Source organism: Cottoperca gobio, chromosome 22, assembly GCF_900634415.1.
Source record: "Cottoperca gobio chromosome 22, fCotGob3.1, whole genome shotgun sequence".
Classification (NCBI taxonomy): domain Eukaryota; kingdom Metazoa; phylum Chordata; class Actinopteri; order Perciformes; family Bovichtidae; genus Cottoperca; species Cottoperca gobio.
In genome coordinates this window covers 15,106,767-15,134,762 of record NC_041376.1, presented here as the reverse complement: position 1 = coordinate 15,134,762, position 27,996 = coordinate 15,106,767, and the positions used below count along the sequence as shown (strand labels likewise).

General features: G+C 43.2%; 1 protein-coding gene across 11 annotated transcripts in view; it reads right to left on the bottom strand.

Annotated features, from left to right (window-relative positions):
• myt1lb (myelin transcription factor 1-like, b) overlaps positions 1-27,996 on the bottom strand; it is a 99,956-nt gene that overhangs the window by 36,911 nt on the left and 35,049 nt on the right. For 7 of the 11 annotated variants that reach the window (XM_029460549.1, XM_029460548.1, XM_029460547.1 and 4 more), the window contains 4 exons: positions 27,302-27,347; positions 25,168-25,201; positions 4,967-5,433; positions 269-1,417 (listed from right to left, as the gene is read on the bottom strand). In XM_029460549.1, the coding sequence (XP_029316409.1) occupies positions 269-1,417; positions 4,967-5,433; positions 25,168-25,201; positions 27,302-27,347 (1,696 nt within the window). Of the gene's footprint in view, positions 1-268; positions 1,418-4,966; positions 5,434-10,583; positions 10,660-25,167; positions 25,202-27,301; positions 27,348-27,996 lie in introns of all 11 variants that reach the window. The other 4 variants (XM_029460556.1, XM_029460558.1, XM_029460555.1 and 1 more) reach the window with 3 other exon arrangements.

Below are 27,996 nucleotides of genomic sequence, written 5' to 3'. Positions count from 1 at the left end.
TTTTAACAACATAAGCTGCTGCTGCCGCTCCCTCTGCTACCGAGATGCGAATTTCCAAATTGGCTGAAAAAGCTTGTCCTGGGGTTATAGTGAGGTTCCCCGAATGAATGTGGGTTGTCTCCAGTACAGGACAGATAGATAGAATACAGTCAAACAGCAGCAGACACACATTTCACCTGAGCTTGTTAAATGAGGTAAACCTGTCTACACTTGTGTAGATATGGTTTCCAATGGAAGCTTGGTGTACATCTGAGAAAGAACTACTCACCTTTATGGTAGAAAGGCTTCTTCATACCATCAGGAAGCCGGGCTTTACGCTCAACACCGTAGCCATGCCGTGGGCCATGGTCTTCATGGCTATACCTCACCCCGTCTCTCCTGGCAGCCTCGGCCGCCATTTTATCGCGCATTGCCTTTGCACGTTCCGACTCTAGTGCAATGGCCTTCTCCAACAGAGACAGGTTACCCTTTGTCATGTCAAACACTTCTTCTGATCGGTCCGACGTCACAGAGGCTGTGTCCTCATCAAAGTCCCGTAGGTTGGTGTGATATCGGTTGTCCTGCGCGCAACTGGAGAAGGCCTTGGAGCGTGGGCTCAGCTGCTCCTCGAGTTTCATGAGATTGTCCATGTCGGAATAGTTTCTATCAAGCGATCGCCTGTCGTCGTGGTTATGGTGAAAATCCCCATAGCTGTGATGCTGGGGCTGTTGATTGGGATCCCCACACGAAAAATGGTTTTGCTGGGATGGTCCATTTCGGTCAGTGGACTTTGTTTCGCTTAGTTTCCGAGCCAAGTCAAAGCATTGGTTTCGTAGGCACTCCAGACTGCTTAAACACACTTCCTCGTCGCTGTTTTCTATTTGTCCGTTACTGTTGATCTTAACTTGTCCATTACCACCGTTGTGTGCATTTCCCCCATTGTGAGAACAGTCATTGTCTGTGCCGTCCTCAAACTCCTGTCCATCTAAATTGTCAGACAATACTGCACCATGACCTTGTGCTAGAAGTTTTAGGGAGTCCACCGTCTCCCGAACCACATCACTGTCAACGTCCAAACTCAGATCCCCCCTCTGTGGTCCATCCCCTTCCCCCTCTTCTTCCTCCTCCTCATCTTCTTCTTCCTCCTCCTCGTCTTCGTCTTCCTCATCCTCTTCGTCCTCCTCTTCCTCATCATCCTCCTCTTCCTCAGCGCTGTTAGAGGAGTTACTGTTAATTTCAGATTCCGTCATGGCTCGGTTGGCAGCGTCTTCTGCTATCTTGCCCAGGTTGAGGAGGGATTTGGCCACAAGTTCGTCATAGTTCTCGTATTCTTCATTGTTGTTATTGTCCTTCTCCTTCGGTTGGCCAGATTTGGCTTTGCCGCTGCCACCTCCACCATTGCCCTCGCCCCCCTCACTGCTGCTCATCTGATCGTCTTCTGTTGGAAAGAAAGAACAAACGTCTTATAATTTCATTTCTGTCATTCTATTTTACTGGTAAATCAGATTTCTGGGCTTGGTCCATCTAAATTGGATAAGGAACTCTTTGCTTCCCCTAATAATTTACTTTGAGAGTCTTAACAGCAGCTTGTGTTCTGAATTGTGAATCAGCACAGGAAGTTAAATATAGTGGTTGGGGAAAGTTCCAGAGAAAGATGCTCTGGTAAATGGTAATCTATGAAACCAGGGGCTATATCTATTTGCCCTTATTTCCAGGATGTCTAGAAAAAGATATCAGGTTTTATGATTAATATTATTACTGAGAAATTCTGTAAATAGTTGCAAATGAGATAACATGTTCTGTATTGTTCAGTAGTGTACATCAAAACACTGTGAGAAAATCTTTGAATTAGAGAAAGCATATTTTTTTCAGGAGAATCCAACATTTGAGAGCTGATATGATGTTCCATCTGCAACACGATGATCCCCAGTCAGTACTTATTCATCGTTTGCAAGTAAAGTTCTTTTTTCATTCAATCATCAGTATCTTTAGAATTCCTTTCACTGCTTAATTGATTCTGACAAACTGCAAAAGGTTACTGAACCTCTTGTCAGTAATTTCAAGCACTCACTCCTGGAGCACTTCCAATCTCTCCTTTCACATTTCCGCCCTGAGCCGCCAACAGCACATCGCTCACATTGGCATCACATTTGCCACTTACATTCCTGCAAAGAGAATGAACCCAGAACCCCTCCCCCCACCACCACCACAAAAAATGACAAATTTGGTCAAATTTGAACCATTCACAAGCCATTTGGCCGGTGGACAAAATCTATAACCCTGCCTGTAAGCAAAATATTTCACTCAAACAAAGAATTATGCCTCAAAGTTGACTTATATAATACGTATTTCAATTACATGTACATTTTCTATCTCATTTTATTAGATAATGTCAGTTTTTGGGATCTAGTAAAATGAGGCTCACACTATTTGTTTACATTCAGCTTTCTATACTTTTGATTCGAGATATTTCAGTTACATTTTAATTTAAAATATTGCTTCATGTTTATGAATGATTATTTTTTTAAACTTTAACTTGACTGTCTTCATCATAACAAAGTATGCATACAAAAACAAATCTGAACATTATCCAAGATATACTGTACGTTGTACATACTGTAGACTAAACACACACTCACATTTACATTCCCTCACTCACACTGTACGCACGCACACACGCACGCACGCACGCACGCACTCACACACACACACACACACACACACACACACAATCTAATGAGAGCAACACAATATTGGTGCTTGGGGGGTGAGGGCTTTGGAGCGGGTAGAGGGAACAGTCACGAATGACCAGGCACATATTTTGACAGTGGAAGGCTTCTAACAGCAAACTCCTGCACCAGGGGTTTAATTTTTGATGGTATGAAACATGGCACAGGAAAGCAATTTGAAGAGCAATCAAGGTACACAAAAGAGATATGGAAGCGAAACAGATTAAGGAGGGAACAGAGAGACTGCCTTGCTTTGGCTTTGGATTAGCTACAGAGATGTGCGTGCCACTGAGAAACACAGAGAAGCTGCAGAATGTCACCTCTATTACGTTTAAGAGATTGGAATCTGCCCAGCGACTATCCAGTACCACTGTCCTGGGGGGAATGGGGAACATGGTAATGATGCATATAGAAATAATGTTTTGGACTTTCTCAGGGAAAATGCTGCATATTAAAATGCTGTTAAATCCTTCAATTCCAATAAAGCAAACATAATGACTATAGAGCTCAAAAATGAGAAGGATCATCAGGACAGGGAATACCTTCCAGTGGTAATCAGCTGCTACCCAGGGAAAGAGAGGCTGTTGACAAGCTGAAGAGACAGTGGCAACAGTCCACTGTCTCAGGGTTACGGGTAAGGCCTCGGCTATGGGCTCTAATGAACACCAGTCTGTAGAGATTCACATTCTGCAAGAAACTGAGAGCAAGGCTGCAGAGATGCCACATCAACACTTTGGGTGGGTAGAGCTACGCGCCAAACAGGGTTAACACACTCCTCTCTCTGAGCTTCACTCTTAATTGGACTTGAAGGCACTGTCAGGTCCAATCGTGATGCGGGGGTGCAAAGCAGAGTCTGCTGGAGAGAAACCTGCCAAATCTGGTCTTGTGCACGTCGGAAGGGGCAGAGAGTCCTAAATCTAGGGGGCATTCTTCTATCATGTCTTGAGGGAAGGCATAATTATACTAGGGCTTTGATTGTCAACATTTCCAATATTTTTAAGATTTTAATATGTATCAAGGGACAGACAACTGAAGACTCCTTTGTTATTAAAGATGATTACTTGGTTAGTAGTCTTTCTGTTGTTTACAAAGAAACAATCATGCTCCAGTTTTAGCACTAATGGCTCTAATGTTTCTGGCAAAGGTCTTCTGGAGAAGGCTAAAACACTTCAGTGGGACGTAATTACAGAGTAGCATCTTGATGATTTTAGCCATCAATTTAGATAATTTCTGTAAATAAAGTATTACATATTTTTAAAAAGAGCTTGATGAAAAAGCAAGAAAGTAACAAGCACTTTGGCACCAGTGCACCTCTCCTCCAGCTTCAGCAGTAAAGGCTTTGAAAATGAGTACAAAAAGAGTACAATGTCCAAATGAATGAATCACAATAAAAACAAACAATCACTGTAGGAATAATACATTGTATGTCTTCAGCCATGCTGGATACGTATATATATCCTGTATGTTTCAAGTCTTTCATCTCATTCCAATGCAAAACACAATCAGTGTTTGAACATCATGTCCAACTGCCCCAAGATAGCCCATCAAATATGGAAATATAAACCACTGATATGCAAATGAAGCACTGTAAAAATGATAGTAGCAACTTTGAATAGATAAAGAAATATTTAAAGGAGTTGTTCGTACATTTTGGGAAATATGCTTGTTTGCTTTGTGGCTGAGAGTTACATGAGAAGATTGATATCAATCCTAATCCTAATATTGTTAGGGTTGATGTCACAAGAACCAATACTACGGTATCAAGTTGATTCCATGACGGCACTCGATTTACCTTCGGTACTTTAGCGGTACTGCGGGGCTCGAGACTAACAGTGTCCAGTCGGCGCAACTTATAATGTTACATTGTGAACCACAAATCTGTTCACAATCGTTCACAAATCCTTTAAAATCGGCAGGAAGAGAGCTAGTTACCGTTAGCTTGTAGCAGCTGCTGGGCTACATAACGAAGCCAACAGCTAACGTTAACGGAGGGAGTTTCCATTGAGTTACATTATGACGCATTTTAAAGCATTCAAAAATGAGCATTGGGTGAAGATAAATTATAATGTTATGATGTTTTCAAATGTAATTGACTGCTAATGTTGGGGTATCTTGACACCCCTAAAAGCAAGTAAGAATATTTCCTGAAATGTCCCACTATTCTTCTAAAACTATACAAAGTTTTTAGACAGCATTTGGTGCATTATAAACATCTGAACTGTGTGTTTTGGTAAAATATGATGAAAAAGAGAGCTCACCTTGCACTTGACTCTGCTCTCCTTCGTCCTCCTCTACCTCGTCATAGTCCACCTCCTCTACCGCGTCCTCCTCTTCCTCTTCTTCCTCTTCCACCCTTTCCTCATCCCCCTCTTCCTCCTCTTCTTGCTCCACCTCTACCTCCTCTTCTTCCTCCCCCTCCTCAGCCTCTCCGTCCCCTCTATCCACCTCGCCTTCTTCATGCTCCATTTGCTCTTCGTTGTAGTCCATGTAGCCTTGCACCTCCTCTTCTTCCTCCTCCACTTCTCCTTCTTCCTCCTCCTCTTCTACCGCTCCTTCCTCCTCCTCTTCCTCCCTGTCTTCCATCTCCTCGGTTCCGTCTGTCTCGTAGCACTCCTCCATGGTGGAGTTGTCCATGTCATCTAGGTAGGTGCTCCTCTTGGGGGACGTTTCCAGGGTTTGTCTGTCTAGACTCTTTCTCTTCTTGGCCTGGGGGCTCCCGTACACACTGCAGAGGAGAGATAAGGGGGCAGCCATTAGCGCTTAGCCTCACCTGGCCGTAAATGCTAATGTTCATGTGCAATCTGTGTTAATGTGCCGTGGTTTACAAACCAGAATACAATACACAAAGCAGCAATGGAACAAGGGCCTCTTATTGTAATGAAAGCAATGCCTCCTAAATTCTTCTACTGGGAAAAATATTAAACTTTGCTTAAGCAACCTTAATTAGACATGTACTCATTAACTATTGGGCAATTATAATAAAATGCTCCATTTCTTCTAGAAAACAGTTACAAAGGGATAAAATCTCTATCTTTAAAGCAAACAAAGCAGAAGATTTAGTTTATTTTCACATTCATTTATAATCACGTAACATCAATTTGTTCTTCAGGCAAAAGAAAACCACTGTGCATGCTCTGCAAACACTTTGTTCCAGAGTGATATGCAGTGCAGAAAAACAAAACTGCTTGTGTGGAATAGACTGTAAGGGGGAAAAGACAACCTGTAGCCTGATTAATTGAATCTTGCCAAGGCACCTCAGGTTTTAATGTATTCTCTGGCTCCCCTCTGCAGCAGGGGGACAGATTCTAATCTGATAATCTGATAATCTGTGTATTCGCTCAGGCTATTGATCAAAGGGGCTTAATCCATTTCACTCATCAAACCTCTGAGAGCCCAGAGCTGCTACCTGGCCCCCCAATGTAAGCTGCATGTGTGTGATTTTAGAATGTGTGCCTCTGTTTGTACATTTATGTATGAGTGTGTGTGTATGTGTGTGGCTGTGTGCACACATTTGGCACATTTGAACAAAAGCACCCACACAGTAAGAATTATGATGAGTTCTGCTGAGTGTTTTGGCCATCAAATAAACCCCTTGTCCAGGCTGCAGCGTAAGAGAGCTAAACACGCTTTGGGCATGTTCACTCGGCTGTGAAATATCCCTGGCTCCTATTTTTACAACCTCTGGATGTTTCCCCGGCTCTGCGCTACTTAGAGTAAGACCTGATGTGAGTGAATGGCACACGTCTGTCGGTGAGACAAGAAACTGTTGGTTGTTAGTCAATGTGAGCTGCTCTTGTGGTGGAGTGGCTATGGAAAAGGCCTATTGATGGTATAGTAGGAGGGTGGATCGCAGTCTTAGAAACCCATTACTGTTCCCTCTTTTTCTCCGTTTCTAATGTCAGTATGTCCCACGGTCCAATATCCTATCCATCCTTCTCTGCCTCCCTCTCTCCTCAGTCCCTGACGTCTATCAGTCAGTCAGGGTACAGTCAGCTGGCAGGATCAATCTTGCCCAGCCCAGGGATTCCTTAATGGTCTGACCCCCTGCACCCCCGCAACCAGGGGCCTCATTTCATTAATCTAAACCCACATGGAAACTCATTCCCTGCCTGACAGCCAGACCTCTCCCCCAGGGCAGTGTGAGGGTCTGTGGGACAGTGAGGGAGGGGGTGCATGCGCTGCGGCACTGTGATCAATAGTGCTTGTGACCAAACATCTCAAAAGCACATTAAAATGCCACTCATCCTGGCCCCTCCGTTCCAGCGCCCTCTCCAAATAAATCAAGGGCCGGTCCCAGCAGGTTAGCGGCTGCCAAGGCAGGCGGGCTGGCAGGAGAGGAGGATAGGTGAGTGGGAGGAAGAGGAGGGGGAGCATGGATGGAAAGAGGGAGAAGTGGTGTGGGAATGGCACATAGACATCAGCCCTCTCCTTCTCTGTCTTTTGGTCAATATCCAGCCTTAAGGCTACATTTGCTATGAATCATTGAGTCACAGCATAGCTCAGAGGCTGACAGGTATTCATTTATGTGACTACACCTGAATCACACACAACAAAGAGTTGCAGCTAATGGATAGCTAATAAAAAATGCTGGGTTGTATTTTTCATTGCATTTTTAAAAGGAGTCAAGTGCACTTCCCTATTTTGGGTCAGTATACAAACAAAGAGGCCTTTTGATAACAGAGAGCGAACATGCTTTAAATCCTGACTACGCTAAAAGTTCCACCTACAGTGGAGCACATATTTGGCTCCCGTTTAAAAGCTCCTGTTCTTTGAAAGCAAACGCAGAGCATCTTATGTAAATGACTTTTAATCACACTCGTGTTAAGAGGCGTTGTCAGGTTGTTGTGACACTGTGAGAGGTGTGTTTGCCCCGACGCTCCTCAGCCCCACGATGACTAAGCCACAGGAAGCCTCCACAGCTCTGCCATCCCACGTTCCCTGGCTCTGTCACTGTGTGACCTTGGCTACAACATTTGTCATCACAGGCAATGCATCCCACTCACTGCGCTTGGCAATTAAAATTCCCAAAATAATTAGGTGGCCTTAAAATTAAAAAGAAAAGACATTCTGCAGGCATTGTGCAGAGAAAGATGAGACAATGCTGTACCCTTCTAAGTTTCCCTTTGCTTTGTCCACTGGCAGAATCACAATATCCTCCAAGAGGAGTGTGCCATATGAGGGGTAGCAATCAAAGAAGAAAAGAGCTTCAGATCACAAAAAAGACCACTTCATATTTTATGGAGTAGGCATCCTCACCATTATGAGATGGAACAAATTCTATTACTGTGTGAACAAGTGGCCCTTTAATGCAGAAAAAAGCCTGTAAATGTTACAGAGAGGGGCCCGTTTCTGGAGCATTAATGTGAGGCAGGCGAGTGGAGCGGCAGGAGAAGGAGAGCTCCCGTTTGGCTAATTTTGGGCGACAGTTGAGCGACTGCTGGAATGCGACAGCGTTCCACGGCGCCTTTATTAGCAGTCATATTAGCGGCTGTTCTCAGCAGGGGCAAAAGCTTTAGCCAGTCATTAGCATCACACGCTATTTGTCTCCTGACACAGGGATGAGCCGGGTGCCTTTTCCTCTGCCTCCTCTTACTGCTGCTTTTTTCTAGACTCCTCTCTCTCCGTCATCTCTTCCTGTCAACCACATTCTCACCTCATATTTCTCACCCACCATAACCTCACCTGCTCTCTTTCCTTCCATACATCCCCTTTCTCCACCTCCTCCATATACTGTACATCTCAGAGTATATATTACCTCAATCCTTCTCTCTCACCAATTTCTCTCCACTTGCTCTTCCCACCCTGCTTCTCATTTTCTCTCCCTCAACCTCAGCTCATTGTTGACACTCCTTTGCTCTCCACAGAACACACTGGAGATGGAGGGAATGCACCACCTCTGGCTGTGCCCCCTATTCAGCAGGAGGATCTATAGACACGTGTGGCAGAGCCCCGTCTCCATGGTGATACCCTCCAGAAATCCATGAGGGATTCGCCATCTTCACAGCAAGCCAGTGAGAAGAAATGAGAGAGAAAGACAGACAGGGAGAGAAGATGAGCGGTGGGGAAGAGAAATAGAGGCTATAGGAGCGAGACAGACAGGAGAATGTATGTTTTTGTGCATGTGCATATATACCTCTTTTGTGTGCACGCAAAGTTGGGAAATATATAGTAGAGTAGTTGAAAAGAAAAGAAGAGAAGTGTGTGTATGAAAGAGGAGAGAGGATCATTTCAGAGCTGTCAGGCTTCTCCCGCTAGCAGGGGAGAACAAAAGACAGAGTCTTGGTGCAGGAGGCTCAGCGCATGGCAGACGCTGCAATTTGGGCGTTTTCTGTCGTCTCAGGCTCTCGCTCACATATCAGCTGCTATGGCTTACACACACACGCACACGCACACACACACACACACACACACACACACACACACACACACACACAAACACAAACACACACTCCCAAAACTCATAAAATATTACTTCATAGTTGTGAAAATAATCCTGAGTGTCACTGAAACATATATGATGTTTTTGTGAATGTGCTGAAAATATATGTTCACTTGGATTTACACTAAAGTCTTAATAATACAAGACATGTAAGTGTTATCTTTTCTTGTGTGGTTGCATATTTCATCAAAGCACTAACATCCTAAATTCCCCATTTCTTGACAATACAATGGTATATATGTTTTAGACAGCTAAGAGGCATCAGTACCCGACAGACTTGCTGTTCAGCTCACTGGTTCAATAAGCCTGTTGTTGCCCATTCAATGCTCCAGCTCTAGCATTTGTAGCCTGCAGCTAATGAAACCCAGGCTCAACTTTAGTCAAATACTCACACTAAGCCCCTCTGCCTCCACATGACTGAGATACAGCACAGTGGCTAGCAATGACTCTAGTGACATCTCACATGCGGCTAAAAACATCTTCCTGCGTTTTATCCTGACTCCCTGAGCCCATACAAGGCGTGAGCTGCTCCCTTTCAGCTCCTTTTATCCATATCTGCCAACTACTATTCACGCTTGGAGGAAAACACCTCCTCACAGGTGGTATATGTGCTCTACTGATAGTGTCCCATCAAGAAGTGGTGGTGTAGTTGGTTGCGGATGTGGATATGAAGCTGAGAGCATTAAAGATGGGATGACACAAGTCAGGGCTGCTCAGATAGTGGGCAATTTGCACTTCTGATACGATTGGAAGGACGGATGAATTTCAGAGCTTGATAGTCACAATATTTGGATAAGCGGGGTGGAGCTGAAACGTTAGACTAGACATTAGACAGAACATTAATTGGTGATTTATTGTTTGAGGCATTTTCAAGCAAACATTTGCTTTTTATTTTTGATGTCTTACATTACAATAAACTAAATATATTTAGTATTTTGGAGTGTTAAGTCTGAATCTGAAGATTAATCGATTTCTGATTTAATTTCCACAGAATGTTTGACCCAGGTGTTAACAACACTGGATGAAAATGTCATTCATGATAAACATTCATTATGTATTTTAAACACACTATATGATGATTTAATATGCCAACTTATAAACCATTCCTGTTTTTAGACTCCTAGAATTGAGTATAACACTGACGCTGGGGATTTTAAAATGGATCTGGTAGAATATTGAAATGTATATCATACAAGCCATTTTGCATAATTTGGTAGTGGAGGTCCTGAGCAGGAGAGCTCATTTGGTAGCAGATTCCGGGGATGTAATGCGGCTATCTGTCATGCTGCAGCTAAATTCACTCCTGGATTAGCCAGGTAAGGAGTCTCTCCACCAGCGTAATGACTTCAATCAATCACCCCAGCTCAGAGACACACAGAGAGAGGCCAGCTAGTTAGCTGCTAGCCCAGCAGCCATTTTGGGAAAGGAATGCTTACCTCCAGCTTGTCCATTGGTCTGTGTAAGCCACAGTGTCATAATAATTGTTTATTTGGATGAGCTGACAGGGACAAGCTGATGGGAATGAATAGAAAGACGAAAGTAAATTAGATTTCAAACCAAATGAGAATAATACTGTACTTTCTCCCTTCATTTAGTCTGTGCTTCTTACAATGAATAATAGTCACTAACTATTCAATCTAAGCTGAGAATTAATGTCATCATCGATTATTCTGTTGATTATCCATCCCAATTAATTGATTAATGGTTTGTCCAATAAAATGTAACACAATTGTGAAAATGCCCTCTACAAGGTGTTCAAGGTGACGTCTTCAAATTGCTGTTGTGTGGACCACCAGTTTAAAAACCAAACATATTCAATTTACTCACAATTGAGAAGATATACAGTACCAGTCAAAAGTTGAGAAGGTGTGTCCAAACCTTTGACTGGTACTGTAACTACTTGTTACGTGTGAGCGTTGGCCGTTCTGTTGATCAGCCGAGTGACTTGCTGTTGGACTTTTGTGATTGTTGTCAAATCCCAAGAAATAACTCAACCCTACAGTGGATGGATCTTAACAAGTACCAAAGCCTGAAATGTCGTATTCCTCTGTGCGTCCATTGTTCTTCAAAAACTATTGAAAACCCATCAATGATCACTGTTGATTTAATCACTGTTGCATTGGGGGACATATTCCTCAACATGAACATGGGCACTGTAGTTATTTAAATCTATCCCTTATATACTATTCTTTACTCCTTTTTAGTATAGAATGCTAAAAAGTAGAGTACCCACCTGTTTAAGGTATGTTTTGTAAGATTTGAAAGATTTCTTCTTCAGTAGGAACCAATGGGCTTTAGGTGGTGAGCCACAGACCCGCTGGGGAAGTGCTATGTACTGAGGGACACAATGACATATTGTCGGTTTTATTGTCTTTTCAAGGGATTTGTTGACAATAACAAAAATATAGAAAATATCCAACCTTATCCGTTACTGTGATTCTGGAAGACTAAAGTGCCTTTCCTGTGTTACATTGTGATTCCCACTCTGCGTCATGTTTACCAGGCTACATCTCCCCAGCAGAGGAGGAGGGCTTTTTGACATTGATGTAATTTAGTTGGCAGCTGCTCTGAGGGGAGGGCTGGCCGCGGGTGGGAAAGGGAGGTTGGGATCGTGGAGTGCTTGTGGGGGTTCAGGGGTCAGAGGTCAGGATGTGCCCGGTCTGGAGCTGGCCCTAAGCAGCTGCCCGCCCCCTCACCCAACCCCACCTCCCCCTTAATGCCCACGTCCCCCTGGCACACTCCGCACTCACCGCACATGATCTGTTATTCCCTTTGATGCCTTTCCTCGGGGATGCAGTTATGAAAAAAAAGAAGAAAATAAAAGGAGGATGAAAAAAACCCGTAAACACCACCTGTTTATCTGACACTGGGTAATGTCGGAAAGGTATTCTGCAGGCTTGTCATAATATGCACAGGAAGCAATAAGGGGGGGAAATTACAAAGGGAAAAATATACAAATGGTATCAGAGAAAAAGGCATGACGAAGGGAGACGCATCTGTATGCCACTGTAAATTTGGCGGCCCTGGTTTTGAAATGCTTTCAAAGTGTGATTTTAAATTGCATTAGAGGTTTATGTGAGGACAGAATACACTGGGAAACAGTATGATTACTCTTTAATGTGCTAAGAAAGAGACTATGATGAAGAATAGACAAGAGTTTTGTTGTAATATACTATTATTACAAACGTGATTGTAGTGGAGGACCAATCTCAGTCCAGCTTCATCAGACTTTTGAAATGATAACAATGGTGGAGGAGTCAAACTGAAATGAACCCCAAGGCTCCACACGCAGTCTAAAGTGCATGAGCTAATGACAGAGCTGACGGATCCAACCAACTCTCTTCTTTTCACCCACAGCCCACACTGGCTTTTTGGTGATATAAAGCTTTCCCATTAAATATGGAAATTTCCGTTTCGGTGACAGATACTTCACAGAGGGGGGTTGATGGCATAGACGGTGTTTTTTTGGAAGGGGAAGTGGCAGATTTTGATTAATGCGACCTTATCTAGTTCTGCACATGGAGGCAGAGGGGTTGCTGAATTGGCGGGGGTGGATGGCATGCCTGTTCTCTTCTTCTTTTTACAGGCCTTTTTCTCTCCTCTATTTGAAATGGTTTCACTCACTCGCTCTTTCTTTTCTTCTTCTGCCTTCTCTCCATTTTTATCCTATTGTAGTTCGTGCACTCATCCTCTATCTCTGTTTTAATGTAAGCTGTGCTTTAGCGTCTTTTGTCTGATTTCCTTCTTCACCCTCTGTCCCCTCTTCACCTCTTCAGTTTCTTCATCTCTATATCCCTATTTCCTTTTCCCTCCCTCTGTTAAAACTGCTCATCTCCCTGCTGCTCCATTCTATCTTCAATTTCGTATCCTTTACTCCTGTCCTGTATCCTCTCTTCTCTTCCTGCCAGGCACAGAGTGTGGTGCAGCAGTGCCGCTTCCCTCTGTCGCTCCATCACCACCTGGCCCAGTTCCAATGCTTTTAGTGAGAGCTATCTGTCAAGCTATGAATAATACAGGCCCAAGGCTGGCGTTAGCTTGCTAGCTAGCAATGTGGAATCCAAATGAGGTCTACAGCAGGAAGAGAGCACTTGACTTTTAGCTCGCTACCACGCTCTCACTACCAAGACAGGCAATTACTCAGCCCACAGCCCCAGCTGCAGCCACAGCAATCATAAACGCAACCCCTCACATCCCCGTCTGCACGCGCATGCACGCACACACACACACACACACACACACACACACACACACACACACACACACACACACACACACACACACACAGCATGCATGTATAAGCAGACAAGCACACCCCACCTCCTGATCCAACTAACATCAAAATATGTCTATGCACAGACACAGAGTCTAAAACATTTTTGCCATACATGACGGAAAATCCATAGTGCTATCTTTCCTGGCTGTGAAATGCAAACAGATTTTGAAAATGTCCACCAAGTGCAGAGTAATAAATAAAAAGCTCAAACTGTTTTGACAGAAACTTCATGTAGGGCGATGACGAAATCAGGGCATTGATTGTGGGTGAAATACTCGTCCATCTCCAAGATGTTTAGTCTAGATAAGCAAACGAAGGAACAGTTTGTGCTTGTTTTACTGTTGAGTAATTTAAGTAAAATGCTTGATGAGGCAAACTCAAAACCAAATGCCACTAAAGGAACTCTTTATGTCATTCTGGTAGTCTATATTCAAGACACCACTGAGCTACAAAGATCTATTAATGAACAGTGGAGTTACTTCATCATCTCTTATCTGTTGATTAACAGGAGACACGTCGTCCACTTTTATCGCACTTGTTCAACAGTTATGGCAGCAGGCTGAGAGGGCTATCTCATGTATCAGGCATATGACACATGTATGGCCACCTAATTAGTTTTGCACCAAGGCATCCTTAGGTGACAGTGTTAACCCATCCATCATTGCTTCTAATCATTCGTTGGTGGAGTGTGGGATGTAATTACAGAGTGCTAGGCAACGACTTCACAGGTAAAAGAAAAAGTAATGCAGGATGAGAGACGTCTGCATGTGTTTGGCATGTGGGTTGTGCGTGCATGTGGGCGGTTGGAGGTGTGTGTGGCTGTGTGTGTGTGAGTATGCATGCCTGCGTGTATTGTGGTAATGAGATCTAGTTAGTGATGCTCCAGAGTGTCTTATTAACAAATAATAACAGCACTCCTTTGTTTTTTACCTCTCCTCCCATCTATTATTCACACCTCACAGATTTACTCATGATTCATTTATAGGAGCATCTTGTGCAACCTAGAAACTAAATGTCACCCAAAACACCTCTGTCGGATAGTGCTGTGTGTATGAGCAAGTACATAATGTTTCTGTGCATGTGTGTGTGTACTTCATTGCTCACTGGAAGTAAGTATAGAGGTGTATTCACCCTAAATATGTCCTGCATTAGATAAACAGTGTTTACAGAAACAATCCAACCCTGCTGCAGCAAACACAAATGGGACTTCTGCAATCTAGCTCCATCTATGCACACATAAGTGTGAATGATAGAGTGCTATTGAAATAGATGAGTTGGATCTTGGCAGATCAGTAACGAGGGCTGTAGTGAGGCCATTCTGCCATTCAACCCCCCTGTTGTGAAATCTGCATGACGCCCTGTGTACTTTAGCTGGATTCTCTTTCCGCTGAAATTGCCAGGTTGGAGAGAGGCACTCAGCTGGGAACGCTGCTCTACATGTGAAGTAGGTTGTGTGTGAGGGCTTAGGAGGTGTGTGTGAGTGTGTGCCGCTTGTATGTCTACATTTGTGTCAATTCGCATTGAGAGAGCCTATGTGTGAATGTACGTGTGAATGTGTGTGTCAGTGTGCTGCCCTTTGCCTCTCTTCCCCCTCTCTCTCCAGGTGAAGAGCCTGTTCTGAAGGCTCTGCTCTAGTCAAGGCCCCTTGAAGCCAGGCTGGCAGCACTTCACCCAGATAGAGGTAAACCTACAGTACACCATCTGTCTTAGCAGCAAACACTTAGTGGACCATCAGACAGCAGCCACAAGTGGTTTGGCACCAGCAGGGAGTAACGCACTACGCTGCAAGGAACATCCATATTAACAAGTAATTTACAGTATTCTTCTATTGACTCCTAGAATATTGCTGCCAAAGTCTGCCAGTCAAGTGAGGACATGTCAGTGATGATAATACACCTAACTCAAGTTCCTGACTACATACATTCCTGGAACACATATCACAGACATAATCTTGTATTTGTATTTGTTTTAAAGGATAGGTCTGGTGTTATTCTGTCATTTTAAATTGTCAACAAAAAAAGAGCAAAAACACCCACGTGTTGGCACGTCGCTTAATCCTTTACGACTTCCGCATCCTGTTTGTGACACTTTGCCGCAAGCCCATTGGCTACTGCCGAAGAAGTATAATCAGGTTATACATAGTTTAATGTTATTTTTAAATGTTACTCAAACCAGAGAAAAGAGTGCATTTGTCTGCGACCTTTTTCAGATGTGGATTAATCCAAATGTGGTGCTCTACTTTAGGGAGTATGTTCTGTAGCAGGACTGTGTATGTAACACAACTATAGCATATCACCTATACTTTAATACCAAATATGGACTGATAAGAGATCAGTTTCCATAGAGCAACCACAGTGGGTGTTGTCCATCAGTTATTCTCTGCCTTACAATGTGTACAAACCAATAGGCTCTTCCACTGTAGATACCCTGAGACTCATTGTGCCACTCTGCTGGTTGCTTGCTGCTCTCATATCAGTCTGAGTGCTTTGAGAGCATGACATAGTAGAGAGAGAGGAGATGACTATGTGTGTGTGTGTGTGTGTGTGTGTGTGTGTGTGTGTGTGTGTGTGTGTGTGTGAGAGAGAGAGAGAGAGAGAGAGAGAGAGAGAGAGAGAGAGAGAGAGAGAGAGAGAGAGAGAGAGGGAGTAAAGAGCATCGCAACTGTAGAGATGGCATTTAAGTGTCTCTCCCTTTGCACTCCAATAGTACTGCAGACCCATTACCTCGGTGCGTATGTTTGTGTGTCTGCCAGCATCTGTGTGTGTGTTTGTGTGTGGCTCCAAATGTATTTCCGAGCCATTCCTCCAATCGTCTCCATGCTCCCACGCGACTCACCCTCTACCTTTCTGTTCTGATCCTCTTCTCATTCATCATGCTTCCTTCGCTGTCCTCTTTGCAGAGGTCTTTGTTAAGGTGTAATTTAGCTCCTACTGTTCTCTAATTTCTACCTTAGTCAGGAGGGGCGTGGCTGCCCCCCTGACACCATGGATACGATCCGTCAATCATTCCCCACAGCCAGGAAATTGCGTTCAAAGTGAGAGTAATTGTTAAGTCTGCCCTGTGTGGGTTGAATTGAACACCCTCTCAGTTTGGCACAGAGAAAAATATGTATTCAGAGGCAAGGCCAGGTGGATTTATGAAGCTTTTATTGTTGCTAAGAACAAGGTGATGGCTCACCTTATCTCACCTTTTGTCTTGTCTAATCTCTTTGCCTTCCCATTACTTCTGTCCTCATTTACCAGTTTCCAATGGTGTATTTTTCCAATTGTACACAATTGTACATACTCCTCCTCTATCCTCTTTTTCATGACTATCAAACCCTTCTCTACTCTGGTACACTCCCTAACCTGCCCTTACCTTACGGAGGAGGACAGAAAAAGAAAAACACATTCACAAAATGGTGGGTAAAAAACAAACATTGGTAGCCTGTGTTGTCTTTTGCTGTAGAAATCACTGTTTATCTTCAATTTACTGTAAATGGCTCTGTGCTAATATACTGCAGTCCCTTCTCCATTCATTCTATCCACCACACATATTACTAACCGAGGAAGCCACCACTTGGCACGCTGGCAGAGGACAGTAGAGGTGAAAGCAAGAGACTGAAAGAAAGTGTACTTAACATAACTATGTTCAGTGAGGTAGCAGTTACAATTCCTATTTGTCCCTGAAAAGCTCAAATCAAAACTGGTGAGCAGCGATGTTGCAACAGTTCCTCCGCCTTCACTTCCCTGGTTAAATTATTGAAACCTACTTTGGAAAACACTTTAGTCCCCAGTTACCTTTCTGTTCCACAGAACAATTTTGATTTATTTTCATGTTTCCCTTTCATTCCAGGAACCACTTACCTCTGTTTGCTGGCATATTATTGAATACATGTTCAAATTCTGTGTGTTTTGGCATTCCCATACAGCAGATTCAAAGCAAAAAATTAAAAATACCAACCACAGCACAAGCTTGATCAAGGACTTCAATTCCCTAGATGCCATGCACACACATGTGCTTACAACTTCCCATGCCATTTGTAATCAATCTCTGCCATTGTTGCTTGTTGTAGACACCTCAGTCAATCACATGCATCAACGTTGACTAATCTGCAATGCACTGCCAACCAAACCTTGTTACAACAGCAAACACATAAATGATGCATTAACCTTTGTTCAGGAGCAGTTAAGTCAGAATTAACAAGATGTCCCACTCCATCAGCTGAGTACTGACCCTGCAAACTTTACATAGGACAGTTATTGTATTGTGTTGCAGAGATATCTACTAAAATGAGCATGCTAACTAGCCCCGGCCTGCCGTGTCTTGTAATACCATGTGTTCCTCTAGAGGCGGCACTGTAGCGCCAGTCTGCCTTCAGTACAGAGAATAAAGGTGTAGAGCTGACCCGTGGGTTTGTCATTACTACATACATCATTATACATGGTCCATTTGTGTTTGTTAAGACAAAACTACTTGCACCCTCGCCTCATGCTCCCCGCCTGTAGTCCAGTTGGCCAGGCTGTATTTGAGTTGCTGCGGCCGCTAACTGAGCGCCAGCTGCTCTCCTTCTGCGCGGTGGTCTCCTGGCTGCAGGGAGGTGCAGGTTTTTCTCTTTTTCCCGTTTCTGCCACTTTAGATTAATCCAATAAACAAACTTGTAAAGTGTACACAGAGCGTACACAGAGTGTACACAGAGCGTACAGAGAGTGTACACAGAGCGTACACAGAGCGTACACAGAGCGCACACAGAGTGTACACAGAGCGTACAGAGAGTGTACACAGAGCGTACACAGAGCGCACACAGAGCGCACACAGAGCATACAGAGCATACACAGAGCGTATACAGAGCGTACATAGCATACACAGAGCGTACACAGAGCATACACAGAGCATACACAGAGCGTACACAGAGTGTACACAGAGCGTACAGAGAGTGTACACAGAGCGTACACAGAGCGTACACAGAGCACACACAGAGCGCACACAGAGCATACACAGAGCGTACAGAGCATACACAGAGAGTATACAGAGCGTACATAGCATACACAGAGCGTACACAGAGCATACACAGAGCGTACACAGAGCATACAGAGCATACACAGAGCGTATACAGAGCGTACATAGCATACACAGAGCGTATACAGAGCGTACATAGCATACACAGAGCGTACACAGAGCATACACAGAGCATACACAGAGCGTACACAGAGTGTACACAGAGCGTACAGAGAGTGTACACAGAGCGTACACAGAGCGTACACAGAGCACACACAGAGCGCACACAGAGCATACACAGAGCGTACAGAGCATACACAGAGAGTATACAGAGCGTACATAGCATACACAGAGCGTACACAGAGCATACACAGAGCATACACAGAGCATACACAGAGCGTACAGAGCATACACAGAGAGTATACAGAGCGTACATAGCATACACAGAGCGTACACAGAGCGTACACAGAGCATACACAGAGCGTACAGCTCCCGGTCAATGGCACAAACACAAGATGGCTATCTTAAACTATAGGCCGATAATACACATGAAGATTAAAAGATAGCAGTGTGATATTGACTGGCTCTCAGCGTTTCAGCAGTTTGGTCAAATTTGACATATTTAAGTTATTTTTTTATAACTGGTTATATGGCCACAGTAGTACCTTTATTGATTTGGAGCAAGTGGCTAGGCATTACACAATGGTCCTTTAACATCATAACCAGTAGTTGATCCATGTAGAAAACGGAGAAATAAACAAACAGCATTGTTGTTGTACTGGTGTAGCCCTCGTTAATCCTTGTATTGTAAGTATAAGGAAAAATGTAACTTTAAACTGTTATTTACGTCCAGCATCACCCTATTTGGCTGCTTATCTTACATACTTGTTTGTACTGTCAAACAGTATGTTTTACTTTTAACCTTAGAATAAAAAAGGCAGGAGGGTTAACCGATATGTTTAGCAAACGTAATGCTATCTCAAGTAACGTTGACGACAGAGTTGCTGTTCTGTTAGCAACCAGGAGCAGCTTCTACAACGTGTGGAAATACTACATGGGTGTGCTAGTCGTGAACAGGGGAACCCCAACAGAGTGGTCACACGCAGGCGCATACACAGCCACTATAGAGAGCCGTAAACCGACCCTAACCCCCATGCGTGAGTGTCTACTGAGTCTCATGGCATTTGCAGGGCCTCTGAGGGTATTCAAACATTCAAAGACTGCGTGTGAAGCGGAGGTGGAGTATATGGATGGTTTGCCGCCGTCTAAAGGCGAGTGGGGAGACAAAAAGGGAGGGTGTGGTAATTAACATATTAATGACCCCACCTTCCTACAGCTTCTGTTGGATAGTCCAAACACTTTGATAAGTATGCAAATGAGAGCCGCACCATCTGAAGAGGGAATTAACTCTGCCAGAGACAGCCGAGAGAGATGGGAGGGGTAGAGAGAAAGAGGAAGGATGGAGGGAAGGAAGGAAGGAAGGAAAGGAGCGATGAAAGGACAGGGTGTTGGGGGGGAAGGGGAACTAAAAAGGGGCAGGAAGGAGGAGAGAAGAGGAATGTCAAGATGAGGAAACAGGACAAAGGAAGAAAGGAGCGACTAAAGAAAGAGAGTGAGATAGGAAGGAGTCTCAGGCGTGCTGATGAACTGATATCCTCATGTTTGTTTTAGTCGTCTTTAATTAGTTGCCATGCACCGCCGGTAAATGTGTGTGTGTGTAGTATTAGACGGATAGACAGTGATCGAGAATGAGTGAAAAGACTTTCATTCTTGCGCTCTCCAGCTCTCAGATCGATATGCCAGTTCCCGTCAGCCCTGCAGCGATGTGCAGAATGGCTGCAGGGGCTCAGGCCAGTGGGCATACCGGCTCAGCAGGGGGGCTGAGGTGGGCGGCTCGGAGTAACGACCCCGAGCAAACAAGGGCAAGTAATTATAACACAGACGGACCTCACTCATTCTATCATCGAAGAGAATGGCAAGTAATAATAAGTAATAAGGATGGGGGAGAGCACCATGGGAAAGCAAGTGTTCAATGTGGGTGAGACAAAGGGAATGAGAGAGCCAGTATATGAATGTGTGTGTGTGTGGGAGAGACACCTTGTGTGAACAGCCAGGCCGGGGATTCACCGACACGCTCGTCACGTTCCACAATTATGTTGAATAATTAAAACGTTTCATTAACTTGATCATTTCCTGTTCAGCCATGTTTCAGCTCTGACACCGGCAATTAAAGCCGGCGCCCGGACTGTACGCCTCCCTCATTCGGCCAGTCGGCAACAGAGGACAACCTTATGTCTTTTGTATGAAAGCAGAAATCTGACAGGGGAAAAATGAGGAGCTTTAGCAGTTATCCACCTTACTTAACTGTTCTCAACATTTCAGTGAAAAAGCACATGGGAGCTGACAATGAAATCTACGTGCTCAAGGTGAAATCGTGCAAATCTGGATTTGGTTTGCTTGGATGTCTTTTTTTTTTTTAATGCAAATCAGGGAGTGAATAGTTTACCTTTGCAAGCCAGCCTTAGGCACCGAGACATCCACCTTGAACACCTTTACATATTGATAGCTTTTACAAGGTGTGTAATTCTTTCTAGAATATTTTCTGATACATGCAGTCATGTGAACAAATACCTTATTCGCCAGACATGCTTTACATAGCATACTGATGGATCCAGTACTCTGTCATGATGTGATACTGTAAGAAGTGCACTTACTAACAACACAACACCCAACAACACACAGATATCTTCACAAATCTTGGTCTTTGTATAAAATGAGGGGAATTCTTCACTGTGCATTAACACCATAATTAGCTAAATCCAATGCTGTCCCAGTTACGTAAGACAGCTCTTTTTGAGGAGCCATTTATCTCCAGAAATGGGGGGGTTGGGGGAAGTTTTTATCCCAGTGCTTCTACCATGCAGTCTCTGGCACAAAGCTATCCTCCCCTATTGAGCTCATGCGCAGTACTTATACACCCCAATAAACACGATTAGCATGGCAGACTGTAAATATGCAAATGACAAAAGAGTGTGGAGGGGAATGTTTACGCTGTGATCTCTCTGTCTAGCACAGCTCCTCCCCCACCTTGCTTATGAAAACCATGATGAGGTTTATTGAGATGGGGTCTCTGTTAAAGCTTTCTTTATTTTTTTCTTTCATAAAAGAAACTCAACCATGTAATTAGAGCTTTGAATAGAAAGGGATCCCTTTACCTTCCATTTTTTTTTCTTTTCGCTGCTGCTGCGGCTGCTTTCCTCGCGTGCAGACAGAGGGCAGCTGCAATGACACACGGATGCCCAGAACCCGTCCTGTGCACACCAATACTACCAGTTCAATGAAATTCGCAAAAGCTTGTTGCTTGTCACACACTTCTGCCATACAGTATACAGACTTCAGTTAGCTATCCTGAGGGTCTATGATTACTATGACACTTCCATTTCTGAACTGCTGAAGATGTCTGAGGCCGGCAGAGTCAGGCACCTCACTGCCATATCTGTGAAGTGACCTGAAATCGGACCGACTATTTATGAAAGTGACTCAAATTATTTAACAACCACAAAGCTTGAATTAGACAACACCGAGCACTGCCAACAGCTTCAGATACATTTTGAGCTAGGCTGGAAGAATTGGAAAATCTTCAACAATTACAACAGCTGAATTGATTCTCTCAGAGAAGTAGACATTTACATCCTACTACAGTTAGTAGTCAGTACTCAGTCCAGTAATTTGCCATCATTCACCTGACACTTCTCATCGTACATAGTTATTGACCCATTCCTGTGTGTGTGTGTGTGTGTGTGTGTGTGTGTGTGTGTGTGTGTGTGTGTGTGCGTGTGCGTGTTACACACAAGCACAACAGCAACAGCCTATCTGACACAGTCCAGGCTGCTAAATGCAAAGTCAAGCGTGTTCGTCCTGAAGACTATCAGCTCTCCGGGGAGAGAGGCCATCGAGCAGCATTATCGACATTATAGACGCCTCAGCCTGGAGATAGGCTTCACATCGATCCACTGATTAATTACTATCTGCAGGCAGCAGCAGAGTAAGGGAGGGAGGTAGGGAGGGGGATAGAGAGAGAGAGAGAGAGAGAGAGAGAGAGAGAGAGAGAGAGAGAGAGAGAGAGAGAGAGAGAGAGAGAAGAGAGAGAGAGAGAGAGACAGAGACTCTGGAGAGAGAGAGAAGAGAGAGATAGAGAGCGAGAGAGAGAGAGAAGAGGAGAGAGAGAGAGAGAGAGAGAGAGATATAGATAGGATCTCTAGATCAGAAAAGAGAGAGACAGAGATCTAAGATTTATCATAGATCAGGAGGAACCGAGATCCAGAGAATAGATTAGAGGAGATCTATCTCTCTCCCTCTCTCACTCTAGATCTATATCTATTCTCTCCTATCCTATCTAGAGAGAGAGGAGAGACAGAGACAGAGAGAGAGGAGAGAGACAGAGGAGAGGAGGGAGAGACAGAGGAGAGGAGGGAGAGTACACCTTGTACAATCTATGAATATCAGCTAAAGGCTACACAGTAATCTTCCAGGTGGAATAATATTGTATTGATATATAGGTAGGCAGGAACCCTTATCTTAGCTGCAACCACCACACACCACACAGCCAAGGACAAAATGAAATTCACACATTACTGGGGTGGAAACAACTTGCAAAGACAAGTAGAGGACGCTGAAATAGCCACCATTGCCAAACATGTTATACTTTACATTAAGCAAATAATAGTGAAAATAAAAAGTGTTCCTATCTATTAGGATATATATTCAAACCATAGACTCTATACAAAGTTTGATTGTAGACTATCCTTCTCATGAGGTCTTTTTCTGGTCAGGTCATCTCTCCAAAACACATTGACATATAGACGGCCCACAGCTGCAGGATAAGAGTTAGGCCCAGTGTCCCTGACTGTCGCACTCAGAATGTGTTGACTATGATTTGAGGAGCCATCTAGGTGATCCATCTTTATGTAAACAATTTACAGAATGCCGTGTTTAGGATACATTTTGAGGGAGAGCGGCTGGTTGGGGGAACTGATGGTGGCAAACAAAGTGACTGTATCTCTGTATTCGATTGTACTGTTCATTATCTATTCTTCTTGTACAAACTCTAATAAACCTTTAGTGTAAGACGTCACGTCGGCCTCCTGCAGCTTCTTTGGTTTCCAGTGCTCTGCTCATTAAGGTTTTCCCTCACAAAAAGAAAGTAAATACATACATAGATGTAAAATCCATCCTAGCCTCTCTGTGCATTGCTAACTGAACAGTCAGAAGTGGAACTTGAGTGGACAGGCAGGCCGGCTGAGTGGCTAACATTAATGAACTCCATTTAGATCCTTTGGGCTACACTCCTTATCCTCCCAGGAGACTGTGTTGCGCTGTGTGGAACATAAGTCAATAAGCTGTTACACTGCCATTGTAAGGGCTCCATTTAGGCCAATGCTTAGGAGTGGCTGGTACATTTGAATGGCAACAAAGATATTTTAGTTGAAATTGGAATTGTGTATCATTTTGGTCCCTATAGTGTGTACAAGAGCTCCCACACAAGGGATTTGAATCATCACTCAAGAAGCCCCTCAAACCTCGATTTGTCAGTCAAATCATTCATTTTCTTTTTCATTTTTTAGCTCTGTCATTGTGATGAAGAATAACAATAAATCTTCAGCTGAACGTATTTTGAACTGCAGTAGATTCCAGCAGTGCTTCCTCAAATGCTGACTATTGTGATTGGCTCTTTGGGTAACAGTGCTGTCAGGAGCAAGCGGCAACCATCAGGGCTGAGCAGTGAAACTTATGCAATGCAATGGCCACTTGAGGCTGGCTCCAAAAAGGAGTCAATCTCCATAGACCCCCATGTTAAAATGCCCAACTTTACAGTGGAAATAAACATGTTTCCACCCTGATACATTGGTGTCTATATCTAATTTCCCTATTTATGACAACTGTACATGAGATGAATTCCTAAAAAAATGACAATAGCTTTTAAAACATTTGAAAAAAAGCAGTGTTCTACCTTCCGCCCACTCAACTCACCCAACAAGAACGAGAAAGAGAGAAAGAGTTGTGCTGCATGGGTAATGAATTGATAATTGTCTATCATGCTGAATATTATCAAGTACATAAGAGAAAAACTGAATTATTTAGCTCATCTAGTTGGAACATTAAAAGATTTAATGTTTCATACGGTTGTACTGTAGAGTAACTAGAGGAAAGAAAGAATTGGGTGCTTGTTGCTTCTGTTTTGCTGTGTTCATCTTTTGTGACATTGAAGATATCAAAAGAGAGGGAGGGAGGGAGACAAAGTGAGGAATGAGGAGAGAGAAAGAAAACTATCTCTTCTTCGCTGAAGAAATGAAGGAAAAGCAAGAAAGAGAAAGAAGTGGCATCAAAGCGCACTTTAGTGTCTGTTGCTGAAGTGAGGGCAGACAGCTATCAAACAGCAGAGGAAAGGCTGGAATGTGTTTGGTTGGTAAGAAGGTGACAGTTGATCCATGTTGGACTGTCTCTACCTCAGCACTTAGACAACAGCAGGCCAATGTTGTGCGTGTGTGTGTGTGTGTGTGGGTGTGTATGAATATGTGTTTGTAACTCTCTGGCTATTTTCCGCCTGTCTGTGGATTTGGATTTGTGTTGCTTTTGTGTGTGTGTGTGTGTGTGTGTGTGTGTGTGTATGTGTGTGTATGTGTGTGTGTGTGTGTGTGTGTGTGTGTGTATGTGTGTGTGTGTGTGTGTGTGTGTGTATCAGTGCAGTGCACTTTTTCATTTCCACTGACCTGAAAAGCTCTGTTAATGCTGGATCCACAGGCACTAAGAGAGAGAGCGATAGAGAGAGAGAGAGAAAGAGAGAGCGAGAGAGAGAGAGAGTGATTATGAAACAGGACTGACTTCTAAATCCACCGTCTCTTTGTGTAACACATAAAAAGGAACCTGCTGAGTAGTTGATCACTGTGACTTCTGATGTGTGCAGGTTTATCATGAAATAAATGACCAGTGAGACACTTTAAGCTCAGTAAAAGGTGGAAATGTGAACTCAATTGATAAACAGTTTATATATAATTTTTTGGAAAGTCTTTTTTTTGCCTTATGTTGATCATTTAGTACTTAAGACTTAAGATACATAATTGCCCTATGCATTTATTTGTACCAATAGTGTGTAAACCTTTAGTGCTTTTCAAGCTTTTTGAGCACAACTGCTCATACAGTCATTGTGTACATGTTTTTCAGTGTATGTACCTTTATATGGAATGGTAGTATATATAGTATATGGTATGTGATTAGAGGTTTGACTGTGCACGCTATGCCCATTGTTGTATGTGTAAATGAGTAAAATGTGGGTACAATCCTATTAGATCATTTTAAATAAAATGATTTGAAGTGGAAATATTCTGTTGTGTTTTGTTTATATCAATGTATTTAAGTTGTATTTTTTCGTAGTCTCCTGTGTTTTAGATTTCAGTGGTTATTCAAGTGTTTATTTTGTTGGTTTTGTATTTTGGTGAGCGAAAGACAATGTTCCTGCTCACAAATGAACAACCCTGTGTCAGTAGTGGATGCAGTAAAGTGGGGTCTAAGACTGGATAGTTACTATGGAGCAGACACCTGTACAGTAAACCTGACTGGCTTGTTTGGAGGAACGATACAATTAACGTACCTGCATTGTTACTGCAACACACTCATTGGCAGTAGTCAGATACTCTGTAATGGGCTCCACCCGTGATGAAGATTATAGTTTTAAGAAGTTACAAATATTGATATACAAAAGCAGTAGCAAATGAGTGAATGATTGAGTTATTTCGGACACAGCCCTAAAGATGATTTCAGTGCCAGTCCTCCACTCACACGTTTGTTCTTTGGCCGACAAGCCGAGGACAAATGTAACTTAATCAAACAGGAGTCTCATGGTCATCGCCTTCACTACACCGTGCTTGATCCACTTGATGTAGGAACAATGGTCAACACCTTGTTCTTTGTTCGGTCAATGATGTTAGATACTTTCAAAAGTTAAACGAAATAAAATATGCATCAAGAGGGTCCTCTGATTAAAACATGGCCAGTTCTTTTTAGATGCTTTAAACCTGTGAGAGTGGACAGGAGGACTGCGAGTAAGATGAGGGCGGGGGAGTGTTTCTTTTAGTTTTATGTGACCACGATCAACACACTAGATGGTCACTGAATTCCTCCTACTTCATGCTGGATCGTTTTTGGCCATTCTTTGTCCTCCTGCCATGCACAATCGATCACTCACAGGTCTACAACTCGGGTTAAACACACTATGTTGCAAAAGTTAAAGATCAACCAGTGTTAATGCTCTTGATGAACACATCTGGTTGGGTGTCTTTCAATGTACACAAACAGGCATAAATAGCCATTAGTGCATTATTTGAATGGGTTTTGAGGGTTTTACCCATTGCCCCGACATCCCCCGCCCCCCCTCCCCAAACCCAGTTGGTCCCCCCAAAACGTCTGACTGAAGATTTCAGCCTTTGTTAGGCGTATATATTTACTGCAATCAAAGTCTTGTTGACACGAATAAAATATGAAAAAGTGTCACCAGGTTACGAGCTAAAGCTGAGAGTTACCTGCTGTTTGTTTTTTCTTTAAGGTCCATTATTTGTTTTCACTTTGCACAATGTATCATTTTGTAGGATTAGATATCACTGAGTGAGATATTTAATTTTGAACAAAGCTCTTGAATTGTGGACTGTGATTCTGTTACTGTGAGATATATAAAAATAGAGACAGAGGAAGAGAGAGAGTGGTGAGAGGAGGCAACTCAACTGTGACAGTCTGGGATTTGTGCAGTGGTGTATGTACAGTATATGTGTGTGCGTGTGTTTGTTGGGTGGAGTGAAGGTCGCCCTGAATGTCAGTGCCGCTGTGTGTACGCGTGTGTGTCCGTGGAGATACCTTTGGAGCGTGTTCGATGGCGCTTATCGTCTGCGCCCACCTCCATCTGCAGAGAAGGTGCAAACAAGCTGTTAAACACACACCAGAAGGCAATGAAAAATTATCTTTAATTTGTATACATATTCCCTCACGTTCAGGGTACGTTTTCTACCCCTTTGTCCAACATGAAATTCACACCTGATGTTTACAACACTTAGATGTAACATTTCATGTACTGTAGATGATGGACTGTCATTTGAAGACTAAGGGACATTTAGATCCCTGTAATCCAGGTATTTCTGTATAACATCTCTCTGCCATGCACCTGTCTCAATTGATATGAATGCATTTATACAAATGGATCTCTTCAATCAAAAGTCAGTGTCAAGTGTACTCAGTATTTCAGGAAATAACTCAAAACTAATATAAATTGTGCATAGAGATCTCCTTTGTTAATTCCGAAAAAAATCTTTTCATGTTTTATGAATATATTCCATTTTAATAATGATTTTAAATTCACTTTTTGAAATGATGCAAATCATTTCTGAAGTATGTATTCATCATTATCTCCATCCATCCTCCTTTCCATCTGTCCAACCACTCATGCAGTCATTCATGAGTGTGTGACCATCTATCAGTCATCTTACAGATGTACTGCAGACATTTAGCATACACTGCATGGTTTCCATTTATGCTGTAGCCTTCTCAATATTCAG